Here is a 13,759-nt window from a genome sequence, read left to right on the forward strand (position 1 = left end):
ATGTTTATGAAGAAATAAAAGAGCGAGGCCTAACAATATGTGTTTAAAAACAACCACCTTAGTTCCACATATAAGAATATTTTACTTTTAAGATGCACTTTCCTTCCATTTTAACAGTTGGTAGCACTTCGTAACCAAATCATTTCATAAATATGTTGTCTAACAGGACAATTTACGCAGGAAAGAATGTTGATATTTTATCAATCTATTGTAATAAATGTCTTACTATAGACTTGTGTGTGCATGACTGAATAAAAAAAATAGATGGAAATAACCGAGTGGTTTGTGATGTTCTTATCATTTGGAGTGTTATACGCCGTTGTTTTCCTGATACTGCATAGACCCGGCATATGAGAAGTAATTAAAACACACACGCACACACGGAGCCATCGGTTTACCTTACTAAAAGGTCTGCCAGTTGTCTATTACAGCAAAATAAACCACTTCATTCATTTGCTCATTATTATGCAGTCTTGGCTTGACTCAGTTGAATGGTTCTTCTGCTGAGCTAGCTTGGAGTGAATCTTATATTTGTATTCGTTTGAAAGCTCACCGGGGGGTGGAAATCCGAGATGGGTTCCCTCACATGTCACTAGATAGTTGATCAGTTAAGATTGTTAGAACTTCCGGGAAGCTGGCTGCATGGCTCTTTCTCCATATAGGCTCTCAGGAGGTTGACCAGATCTCTTAATATGGAAGCTCAGGGTCCCAAAAGAGGGAGCATTGCAAGATGACAAGGCCAGTGTGTGGGTGCTAATCAAGGCTCTAATGTCTCATTGCGCCCAATGAGTTTTTGTTTGTTGTCCAAAGAGTCAGTGGTCTTTAATAGTTTTCTAAATAGTTTTTTATATTTACTTAACATATTTACCTTTTCTTGTGTTCTTCATTTCATCGTGAGGACCTATGAAAATTGTTTATACTTTATATTATTGGAAATCTCCCTAGAGTGATACTCCATTATCTTGGATGCCCTGTTATATTGAGTGATTCGAAAATCCTGGTAACATTTTATTATGGATAGACTCTGCTGTGGTCTTTTCACCCAGAATCTGCAACAGAAGGATGTAAAGCCATTTAAAGCTGGCGAGGCCTAGAGACAGAAGCAGAAGGAGTATTGGGTAGTACCCCAATGCTCTTTTCCTTCATATTTCCCTCTTTTGACGTACGCAAGTGTTTCTACCTTTGAATTATGTTCTGCGACCTTTTGTTTTTCTTGACCCAGACAGTGAGAGACCTTTGTGCATTTTCCTTCGCCTGTTCTGTGATGTTATTTCTCTCTCCTGTGGGTAGAGCATCTGTTCCACCTTCTCCTCATTTTGCTTCTCCACCCTCACTTTTTCTGCTAGAAAACCTAAGGATTTTGGAGCTGGGTAAAACTAGACTCAAATTCCAGCTCCCCTACATGTTAATTTTGTAAACTTAGACTCAACTATTTGATCAGATCACTAAAATAGTAGTATTAAAACTAAACGTGACAGGCTTGTCTGTGAAAATAAAATTGAGGTTAAGTAAACTAGTCTGTGTAAAGTGCTGGCGCATAACAAGTAGGCTTCAAGTCTCAATCCCCTTCTCTCTATTCTTCAAAATCTCGTTTAAGTATCACGGCTCTGCCTACCCCACTCCATTAATCTTTGAGCCTGCTCGTTTTATTATTATTATTATTATTATTATTATTATTATTATTATTATTATTATTATTTTTTAAATTTTTTAAAACATTTTTTATTGATTTATAATCATTTTACAATGTTGTGTCAAATTCCAGTGTAGAGCACAATTTTTCAGTTATACATGAACATATATATATATATTCATTGTCACATTTTTTTCGCTGTGAGCTACCATAAGATCTTGTATATATTTCCCTGTACTTTACAGTATAATCTTGTTTATCTATTCTACATTTTGAAATCCCAGTCTATCCCTTCCCACCCCCCGCCCCCTTGGCAACCACAAGTTTGTATTCTATGTCTATGATTCTGTTTCTGTTTCGTATTTATGCTTTGTTTGTTTGTTTTTCTTTTTCTTTTTAGATTCCACATATGAGCGATCTCATATGGTATTTTTCTTTCTCTTTCTGGCTTACTTCACTTAGAATGACATTCTCCAGGACCATCCATGTTGCTGCAAATGGTGTTATGTTGTCGGTTTTTATGGCTGAATAGTATTCCATTGTATAAATATACCACATCTTCTTTATCCAGTCATCTGTTGATGGACATTTAGGCTGTTTCCATGTCTTGGCTATTGTAAATAGTGCTGCTATGAACATTGGGGTTCAGGTGTCATTTTGGAGTAGGGTTCCTTCTGGGTATGTTTTGAGTCTGTTCTTACACAACCATCACACAGTCTTCACGACTGTTGCTTTATAATAAGTGTTGAAGCCAGGTAGCGTGAGCCCTCAGATGTATTCCTCTTTTTCAAACTCTTTTGGATTTCCTAGGTTCTTTTACACTTTCATACAAATTTTAGAATCAGTTTAATTCTAAATTTCCATTAATTTTTTGGTGACAAAATATGGCTACTGGGATTTTAGTTGGGACTGAGGAATCCATAAAACAATTTCTGGGGAATGAACAATACTGAGTCTTCTGATCCATTAATACGACATCTCTCTCCCTCTGCTGGAGGCTTTAATAACAGCTATGTTGGTAGTTTTCAGTATATAGTTCTTGCACGCCTTTCATTAAATTTATTTTTAAATATTTGGTGTTTTTGCTACTATTGCCAATAATATAGTTTTGAATTTGTTTTCATTTTTAATTTGTTGCCAAGATGTAAACATCTGATTAATTTTGTGTATTACCTTTATAGCTGTAGCATTTTTATGTGTTGTATTTTTACTAACTGCCACGTCATGTTTTTTGATTTTTATTTCGGTTACTTAGAGGTTTGTTGCTTAATTTCTGCACATTTTAAAAGTTCTAGTTTTATTTTTGGTAAAGATTTCTAGTTTAGTTCATTGGTGTTAGAGAACATATTCTAATTTAAATCTTGTAAAATAAATTGAGACTTGCTTTAACTCAATAGAATACTTATTTTAGAGAATGTCCATGTCTGCTTGAAAAGAATATGTATACTACAGATGGTGGTTATAGAGTTTTATATACATCATGTAAGTAAATTTGGCTATTAGAGCTGTTTAAATATGCTATACCCTTTCTGATTTTTTGGCCTACTTGTCCTAAAAGTTACTGAGAGAGATTTGTTAAACATCCCTCAGTAATTTGTCCAACTCTGATTGTGGATTTATTTCTGTTAATTTTTGTTTCATATACTTTGAAGTTACAGAGGTGTCTTCCTAATGAATTCATCCTTTCTATTTTATCATTATGACATGTTTATCTTTCTCTTGGGTAATATTCCTTGCAATTTACTTCTTGTGATTAACGTAGCCACACTAGTTTCTTTCTTATTGTTAGTGTTTCAGTGACGTATCTTTTCCAACCATTTATTTTAAGTTTATCCTAGTTTTTATAGTCAAAATATCTCTGGCAAGTAGCATATAATTGGGTCATGTTTGTTTTAAAATCCAGTCTGACACTTTTTTTTTTTATTATTTCACACAAATTATTGGTATAGTTGGGATTATATCTTCCCCCTTCCTCTTTGTTCTGCATTTATCCCATCTACTCATTATTTCTTTATTGCTTCCTTCCTTTATTCTTTTGGAAAAATCAATTATTTTTATTATACTGTTTTACCTTCCCTATTGGATTTTACTTATATCATATATAAATCATATTGTAGCATAATATGATTTTTTTTTCTCAAAAGAAATTGCCATATGCATCCTTTAATGATAATAGTCTGCCCTGAGTTGGTATTTTACCACTTTATAGACCACATAAGGACCATAACATCTGAGTTTCATTTAGTGTCTCCTTCCAGACTTTGTGCTATTATTATATCTTTTACTTTCATATAGGTTGCAAACCTCAAAATATATTGTTAGTGTTGTCTAAGCAGTCGTGGTCTTAGTTTCCTGAGTAGCATTTTATATTTACTCACACATTTTCCCTTTCTGTGTTCTGCGTCCCATTGTGCAAATGCATGCTTCTGACAAGGGCCATCTTCCTTTAGTTTGAAGAAACTAAAGGAAGTATTTCATATTCTTTGTAGCATGAGTGTGGTGAGGATGAATTCTCTCTCTCTCTTTTTTTCCTGAAATTGTCTTTTATTTTGCCTTTATTTTAAATGGTGGTTTAACTGTGTACAGAATTCTGTCTTGGCAGGATTTTTATCCCACCCCATCTGTATGTAATATGTTTTTTTTCTGTCTGCTTTCTTCTTTATTTTCAGAATTTTGACTTTGATGTGTCTCTGGGTGGTTTTCTTTGTATTTCCCCTGCGCATAATTTTCTCAGACTCTTAAAGCTGTGAATTCATCTCTTTCAGTTGTTTTGGAAAATCCTCCTTTGTTATTCCTTCAGATGTGGTTGCTGCATGATTTTGTATATTGTCTCTTTATGGGGCTCTAGTTATGTGTGTTAGATCATGGGACAGCATCTCACATACAGCTGACCCTCTGTATCCACAGGTTCTGCATCTGTGGATTCAACCAACAGTGGATTGAAAATATTTAGGAAAAAATTTCCAGAAAGTTCCAAAAAGCAAAACTTGAATTTGCCATTCTCCACCAACTACTTACATAGCATTTACATTGTATTTACAACTATTTGCATGGCATTGACATTGTATAAGGTATTATAAGTAATCTAGAGATGATTTAAAATATAGATGCAAATTCAGCATTCTACATGAGGGACTTGAGCATACTCAGATTTTGGTATCTGCAGGAGGTCCTGGAACCAATCCCCCGTGTATATTGAAGGACAACTGTGTCTTTGATACCTTTTTCTGTTTTTCCTTTCTTTTTCCCTCTGTGCTTCAAACTGGATAATTTTCATTGACATTCCTCCCATGTCTAGTCTGCAAGTAAGCCTGTTCAATCACTTCTTAATTTTAGATTGTATTTTTTAAATCAAGTATGTCCATTTGGCTTTTTAAATTCTGTTTCTTTGTTAAAATTCTGCATCTTTCATTCACTTTGTTCATTTTTTCATCAATTTTATTTAACATATATATAATAGTTATTTTAAAAAATCCTTGTCTGTTAATTTTAACATCTGAATCATTTATGGACTTGCTTTAATTGATAGTTTTTTCCTTTTGATTAGGGGTTATGTTTTTCTGTTATTTTGAATGTCCTGTAATTTGTATTTGTTTGAAAGGCATTGTTCATAAAAATCATAAAAATTGAACTATTATTATTTTGTCCAAAAGAAGGCATATCTTTCTTCTTTTAGGGTGCTAGGGTGAGGGGCTAATCACTTTGAGCTAGCGAAAAAGTTGAACAAAAGCAAGAATCAGCAAGTGGGACTACATCGAACTTAAAAGCTTCTGCACACCAAAAGAAACACTCAACAAAGTGAAAAGGGAACCTACAGAATGGGAGAAAATCTTTGCAAACCATGCATAGGATAAAGGGTTAATATACAGAATACATAAAGAGCTCATTCAACTCAATAACTTGATTAAAAAATGAACAAAGCGACTAAATAGACGTTTTTTCAAAGAAGACATCCCAGTGGCCAACAGGTACACGAAAAGATGCTCAACATCGCTAACCAGAGAAACGCAGGTCAAAACCACAGTGTGATACTGCCTAACACTTGTTAGAATGGCTGTCATCAAGAAGACAAGAGGTAGCAAGTATTGGCAAGGATGTGGAGAAAAGGGAACTCTTGTATGCTGTTGGTGCGAATGTAATTTGTTCAACGATTAAGGAATACAGTATGAAGGTTCCTCAAAAAATTAACAATAGATCTACCATATGATCCAGCAATTCCATTTCTGCTTATATACCCAAAGGAAATGGAAGCAGGATATCAGAGAGATAAATGCACTCCCATGTTTGTTGCAGCACTATTCACAGTAACCAAGTTATGGAAAAAATCTAAGTGCCCATCAATGGATGAATCGATAAAGAGGATGTGGTATATATATATATATATATATATATATATATATATATATATATATATATATATATATATATATATATATAAATGGAATATTATTCAGCCACAAGAAAGAAGGAAATCCTGCCATTTGTGATAACATGGATGGACCTTGAGGACATTATGCTGAGTGAGATAAGTCATACAGAGAAAGACAAATACCGTACGATATCACTTATAGATGGAATCTATAAAAGTCAAACTCATAAAAACAGTAGAATGGTGGTTACCAGGGCTGGGGGATAGGGGAATAGGAGAGAGATTGTTTAAGGGTACAATCTTGTAACTAGTAGTGAGTAAGTCCCAGAGATCTAATGCACAGTGTAGTGAAGATTGAAAGCAATATTGTATTGTAATCATCAAAGGTATTACTAGTTACTTATTTTGATCACAAAAAAGAAATAATAATTACGTCATGTGATAGAGGAGCTAATTATTGCTAAAATGACAATCATGTTAAATATGTAAATGCATTAGATCAGCATGTTGTACACTTTAAGTTTATACATTGTTATGTCAAATACATTTCAATTAAAAAATGTCAGAAAGAAACATTGAACTGGGCTCAGGGTGGGCTGTATTAGTTTGCTTGAGTTTATCTCTGGTTTCAAATGCCTTGAGGGTGAAATCTATTTAGTGTCTATTACAGGTCTCATTCTCCTTTGGTGTTTAAGAACTTTAAGAGCACAGAGAAGTATTTCTGGTTTTCCGTCCATGCCTCTAGTCTCCTACTGCACTACACACTCAGCTAAAATTGCTATTGGAGAGATCCGCCAGGTGAAGAGAACCAGCTCTGTGGGGCTCCCCCAGATGGCACACTGGCCCACGTGACCTTTGGAAACTCCGCTAGATTCTCTTTATCCCTGCAGGATCTCTCTGCTGTTACAGACCCGATCTCTGCTCATCTGTGTCCAGACTTGACAAAGGACCTCAAAGTAGAAAGTGGCCACTTATCTCTGGTCACTTAAGGAGAACTTTTCCCTCTGTTGTAATTCCCTGTACATTACTTTTATCCACAGCATTCTGATGTCTTAAAAATATGATTGTTTAGTTCGGAATCTTGTTTTAGCTATTATGATGAAAGTCTATTGTCTATTATGACTTTCTTTCTCCTGAACAGAATTCCTTACTTTTTAACTATCTCATCCTGCTGTTTTTGGAATTCATTGTAGGATTACTATCTAATCAAAACTTTATAGCAAGAGTCTTTCATATTTTAATAGCTAAATCTTCTTAGATTGGGATGAAGAGTAACTTATTTTACAAATTTCCATTGCACAGTGAGATTTCTAGTTTCTTTAAAACTCTTCTTTAAAGAGACACAGATGTAAATCATAAACATACAAATGGAGATGTGACATTTTTATAGGATGAATAGATAGATAACTCAGCGAAGCAGCCAACTATACCTCTTTTAGTATTACCACTATCTCCCTATTGCTTTGGTGTGCACAACATCCACTTGGATATATATGTTTTTTAACTTTACCCTTTGACTTCAAAGTGACTCTTGAAGAGCATGAGAGAAGATGTTAGACCTCTAGAATGAAAACCTTATGTTGAGTTCTAAAGATACTCTTGTACAATAGTTAAAATTTTGAAAGTTTCATTAAATTGTGCCTGTTAACTAAATACTAACATCAAATTGTTCTAAATTAAACTGTTAGGCTGATCAGTTTTCTGTCTGAGGTTGTAATATTATTTTACAGAAATCAATATGGAAATGACTGATGAAATTGTGGTCTTGAAAAATTAAAGTGAACTTTTAGAAATTTTAAAGTAATAGGCAAATGTATTGAACTATTCTAAAATTTTAATTGTATACTAGAATATAAGGGTATATTTGTTTATGATAATTAATACGTAATAGATTTCAGCTAAGTATTATTTTTTCCAAATTTCAGTGAAAATTTCTTCAAGAAAGCTTGCCATGACCCTTTATTTCCCATTTGATCTGCGCAATCTTTGCTAAATAGCTTTAGGAATCCTCTTTGTACACTGTTTTATGGAGCTTAATGAACTTGGGAAGTTTCTGGGGTCCATTAGTGATCATGATTTTAATATTTTTTTTTAAGGAGGAAGATATTTTGGATCTTCTGGAACAATGTGAAATTGACGATGAAAAGTTGATGGGCAAAACTGCCAAGCCTCGAGGACCAAAGGTGCGGCACCTCTCCCTTCCTTAACATCAGAGTAGACTCTACAATGTCCAGTTGATTTTCTCTTCATATTTCTCCCTAGAAGAATGGCTTGATGCCGCTTGCAAGGAGCTTTGTGGACTGCGTTTCCTGTGAAGACAGAATTGGGAAGATGACATTATACTCAGGAGAATTTTTGCTTTGTTTCCTTAGTTTTCCTCATTTTTTGACTGTTTCCCTAATCTAATGAAAGCTCTGTGAGTCAGGACCAAGCGGGACCTAGAACCAGACCCCTTATTCTATACTCAGTATTAATTTTCCCTCCTCTCTCTAGACATATAATATCAGAGACATGGAGCGTTATAGGTAAGGCACATCATGACTCCAGAGATCCTCGCGGGGACCCCATCTTTTGCTGACCCAGCAATATTGAAATTGTGTTTTGTTAAATAGTTGCAGTTTCTAGGAATAAATAGAAAGCTATCATTCTGGCAAAAATAAGCAGGTGTTTGCTTTACCTTCATCGGCTCTGTGGTGGTGACGTCCACGTGTTCTTTTATTTTATGTCAGAGTCCTTGCTAGTAGAGGAGGAAAGAGTTGGGTTTGTGGAACCTTGAACACTGCCTTCGTTCTGCCTTTTTTCACTTTGCTTTCAGCAATACTAAGCTCTCACTATGTCCTTACATTACGCTCTGTCACGTTTTCATGCTGTTTCTTTATACCTGGAATACCTGCCTTTAAAAGAAAATCATTGATTTGTTGCTTGATTGGTGAGGCCTTCTCCTAATCCAACTGGACCACTGCTGCCTTTGTGAAATCTTCCCTCACTGCCCTCGTTAGATGCCCTCGTTCTCCTGCTGTACCTCAAATGGCACATTTATAGAGCAGCTGTGACAAATAGTTGTTTGCTTGTTTGCCTTGGTACGAGCCCGTAAGTTCCTTGAGGATGGAAGGTGTATTTCATCTTTACCTGTCTAGCAACGAGCGCAGCATCTGGCACTTAGATTCTCAGAACCATTAGTTAAACTTGTTGAAGGTGTCCACAAAGACCTCACTGACTCGTGGAAGAACAAATAGGTAAACCAAAAACCAGGCAGTGTTGTGGCAAGTGCTGTAATTAAGGAGTCAGTGGAAAACGCTACAGCAGCATAGAGAAGAAAGGGCTTGGCAGACTATGGATGGCTTCATAAAGGAAGTGCCATTTGAGTTGGGTCTTGAAAAGTGGGTAGTGCTCTAAACATTTGAGAAGGGTGGAAGGTCATTTGGGGTAGAGGGAACATTAAAGGCAAAGACATGGAGGTGTGGTGCTGCATAGGGTGTTGGAGAATCAGCAAGGAATTTGGTATGACTCAAGTGGAAGATTATGAGAGTGAAGTGGTGCAAGAGGAGTCTGGTGAAGGATGCATACCTGGGGAAGACCAGAGGCTGGATGTCAGGCACGGTTCTTCTAAATTGTGTGTTCTTTATTAAGGAATTATGGAAGATGATAATTCCTTTGGAACAAACGTGTTTTTAGAATATCTGTCAAAGTGAGTACCTTCACGGGTCATTGCTTCACTATGGAAAACACTGACAAGTTCCTAAACTTTGTAAATTGATTATTGCAATTTGGCAAATCAGATGTGAGACAACCTGAAAGCACAGTATTCATGGCAGATTGGCAAATGCCAAGGCTCTGAGTCAGCCTTCTGCTGTCTTATAGTTTCCTTTGCTTCATTAAATAAGGCTTATCTCCTAAACAGTAATATAACCCATAGAGCGCAGAATTCACACTGTGTGTTTCTTTCAACTCCTCTTATTCCAGGCAAATAGTAGTAACTAGCAATGTGTTTGGTGAAATGAGTTTGTTACTTCCTGTAGCTGTTAACGCCAGAAATATTTCAAAGTGGTTGAAAGCTGAAGTCTGAAGGAAAAGTACTTTTTATAACTTTTAACTTTATATGCACTGAGGGTTCGGATTGAGCCAAACTTGAAAGCAGCCTTTCCTTTTTAGAGGGATGCCATCCCACGCCAAACACTGATTTCCAGTATCTTTCCTGGTAGGAGAATGATTGAAGGTGATCAAGTTTAAATTGACTTGTGCTGGGAAAAATAATAACTTTTCACTTATTTGAGAAGCCAAGGAATACTAATTAGCTACATAAATAATAAATATCACATGAAGTATTAGCGTTGTTTTTTTTTTCAGCTGCAGTAGGTACATTGGTATTTGTTTTGTTATTCTTTATACTGTTTATATATTTTTAATGTACAACCCAGTTCATAAGAAAGTCGAGCATAAAAATAAATGGTGCGGTTTGTGTTATAACAACTCCAGCTTACAAATTCCGTTTTGCAGTTAAGGTACTATTTGGAGTTTATGCTGCTGTGACTCCTTATTAATTATTGCTTGACCAGTGTATCGGTTAACAAGTCCCAAATGCATATATGACAACAAAGCTTCAGCGCTCCGTTTCCCTTTGTGATTCTTTATAGGATCGAATAACTCATTATGTAGTCAAGCTCCTTAAGGAACTTGAAAGCTGTTTGCCTACACGAAGGAGGGCACTGCTAGCAAGCCTGATTGTGCCACAGTTTCTTCTGGGTATGCTAGACTTCTGAAGAAACAGCCTTCCTCTAGAATTCATATTCCCCAAGACTATCAAAATGTTTGATGATTGTGTTACTGGTAAATGTTTTTTTATGCATGTCTCTTTGAACATTGTTAGTGCTCAGTAAATATTAGACTATCAAAAGGAGAATGTACTTTTAAACACAAGTTGGTACCTTAGCGTATTACTATTCCTCTCTGGTGATTTTTCGTCCTTTGCTAAGGCAGTAAGTTTAAGGAGATCATACTTTGGCTTACTATGTATTCCAGGCACTTCACAAGATGCTGTTTCTGTCTTTATCTTTCATCCCCCCCTGCCCCATGAGAGGAGATACCTTATTTCAGTGAAATCTCAGCATAACCAAGGATTTCATTATGGTGTATGCTAACATCAAAACATTTTTGTTTGATTTAAAAGATAACAAGAAACTAGTATACAACTGCAGGAACCTTTCCCAGCAGAAGTAAGAGGCATATGGTGTGTGTAAGAAATAGTCTCTTAAAATGACTGAGTTACCACTGTCTTGTTCGTGGTTGTACACATTCTCTCAGAAGCGAAGATGTCCCACTGCCCTTGTCTTTTATTCCTTCAGCTGGCATCACTGGAGGCACACTGATTGGGGGATTCGGAGACAAGTGATTCTAATGGGTTTATTGGAACTTGATAGCGTTGCAATTTGAATCTTTTCAGATTTATCTTTCTATATGGCATCTATCCTCTGAAAAATTTATGCCATACTGATTGTTACATTGTGTTCCTTTTTTTTTTTTTTTTTTTTTAATATAGTGTGGGCAGTGAAAAGCAGTGCTGCTCCACTATGGCCAGGCCCTACATGTCAGAGTTAGGAATCCTCCAAGAAACCGTATGACTTTATGCATAACCAATTGGGAGAGTGGATGATTAATTAAAAATTTTTATTTTAAAAAATGTCCATGGTGAAAACAAACATGGGAGGAATACCTTCCCGCTGCATATTATCTGAGTAATAGGATAGGCTTGTAGGCTCTGTTTTAAGATGTGATCTGCTTTACTTACAGTGGATTATTTTACTTATAGTGGTTTATCTGGCTGCTCTTTTTTTTTTTTTTTTTTGCCTCTCTCACCCCTCCCTCCTGCCCTCTCCTTTATCGCTCACTCTCTCACAAGCACGTACACACACATACACATTTATCGAGTGACCTTGGACATGAATGATACAGCAAAGGAACATCTTTGCGTCTTGACGAGTAATGGACTCGTTACTCTGTATGGAATGAAGAAACACTGATCATGTTTGATTTGTATATTTTGACCTCCCATGTTTTTTCTTAGTTTTTTATTCTTTGTGGATACTTTGGTCCTTTGTTTGCATCATGCAGAAACAGCATTTTCCGCATCAGGATGGAACTATATTATTTAAGAAAGACTGTTTCGGAGAAACAGAACAATGAGTGAGTGGTATCATTGCAGTATTACATTGGGGGATTTTTCAGGCGTCAGTGAAAAAGCAGTAATCATAAGTAGGAAGTTAAATATAGTAATTAATAAGCCTTACTAAGCCTTTTTGAACTCTAACAGAATCCCACCTTTCCTCCTGTCTTAGCCTCTGTCTGCCATGCCCGAGAGCTCCGAGATCATGAAAAGGCAGAGATACAGCAGCAGTGACAGCAGCCCCGGGAGCGGCAGCAGCTCCTCGGAGTCGGAGGACAGTGAGGAAGACGAGCACCGCAATAAGAAAAAAGAAAAGCAGGTCACCTATAACCTTAAACAGCCCAACCACTACAAATTAATCCAACAGTCCAGTAAGTTAATTTCTTCTAATTTAGTTGTTAACATGAAGAATTACAGAACTAAAATGACTCAATAAAAAGACCTTGGGCCAAATGAACCCTCGTGTGTGAGGAGAGCTGGATTCTACCCCACTTCCTTCCCAGCCAGACCTCGACCGGGTCTGGATGCTGCGACCCCTTTCGGGGGCTGCAAAACAGAAAACAAAAGAGTCGAATTAATGATGTCTGGAGTCCATTGCTCTCTCTGGAGTCCCTGAGTCCTGGAGTCAGGGCTTCTGGTGCACGGGAAGGGTTCAGGGGAGGAACCAACCTGCTTCTCTGTCTCCTTTTCCTGCTTCCTTTTGGCTTTCTTTCTTTTCACATCTTCTCTCTCTCCCATTCTCCTGTCTTTCACTCCTTCTTTGATCTGAAATGTCCGCTCTTGTGTCTGTGATCCTTCTTTCATCCCCGAATGTCCAATGCGGTTTTCCCCTTTGCCCGGGCTCAGTTGGATACCCCGTCCCAACGCTGCCCCAGTGCAGGACTTTTCTTGACCCCCGTCTCTCATCTCTGCTTGCCTCGTCCTCCGTTGTCCTAGGGCTCCACAAAAGGGACCCGTTCAGTCCCGCAGTAACACACTTGGGAGCCTTTGTCTGTCTATCTCCAGTGATGGTTTAATGTGTTAGTTTCCTGATAATGTCAGGATAATGTTGGAAACCCAGCCTTCCAAATTGATGGGAAAACGTGTAAGGAATGTAGAACTAATAGACGAAGATCTTTGGTCTTTCTTTTCCTTCCAAATTATTCCATGAAGATACATGCTACCCTGTCTTTGAGGGTTTTATGTGTTTGTAAGTGAAATAATGTATCATGTTCCGTTTCATTTATTTACTCTCTTAAGTTTATCAAGCACCTGTTCCACAGTTTGTGAGCTGTTTTATCCATTACCTCATTTTTTCTTAAAGACTCCTTCCGTACTTTCAGTGTGTCTCTGTGTAACTTTAACTCTATTTCTCTTTTGCAAGATGACATTGTTCTGCCCAGGTTTTGTCAGTTTTTGAGCCCCTTTCCCATTGGTTAATATGTGCATCCTTAACAGCTTAACAGAACTGACAGGGGTTACGGGTAGGGGTGAGGAGAAGCTGTGAGGGTTCCGACAGCTCTGAGATGATTCTTTGTCCTCAAACCAATTGGTTAACAAATTGAGATCAGACAAATAACATACTAAAAATGTTTTTAATTCATACTTTAAAGCTAGC

General features: G+C 36.8%; 1 protein-coding gene across 6 annotated transcripts in view; it reads left to right on the forward strand.

Moving 5' to 3' along the window:
• The window catches only part of TTLL7 (tubulin tyrosine ligase like 7), a 127,297-nt gene that overhangs the window by 75,074 nt on the left and 38,464 nt on the right, over nucleotides 1-13,759 (forward strand). For all 6 annotated transcript variants that reach the window (XM_074376143.1, XM_074376147.1, XM_074376144.1 and 3 more), the window contains 2 exons: nucleotides 8,099-8,185; nucleotides 12,335-12,533. In XM_074376143.1, the coding sequence (XP_074232244.1) occupies nucleotides 8,099-8,185; nucleotides 12,335-12,533 (286 nt within the window). The remainder of the gene's footprint in view (nucleotides 1-8,098; nucleotides 8,186-12,334; nucleotides 12,534-13,759) is intronic.

This window comes from Camelus bactrianus, chromosome 13, assembly GCF_048773025.1.
Source record: "Camelus bactrianus isolate YW-2024 breed Bactrian camel chromosome 13, ASM4877302v1, whole genome shotgun sequence".
NCBI classification, from domain to species: domain Eukaryota; kingdom Metazoa; phylum Chordata; class Mammalia; order Artiodactyla; family Camelidae; genus Camelus; species Camelus bactrianus.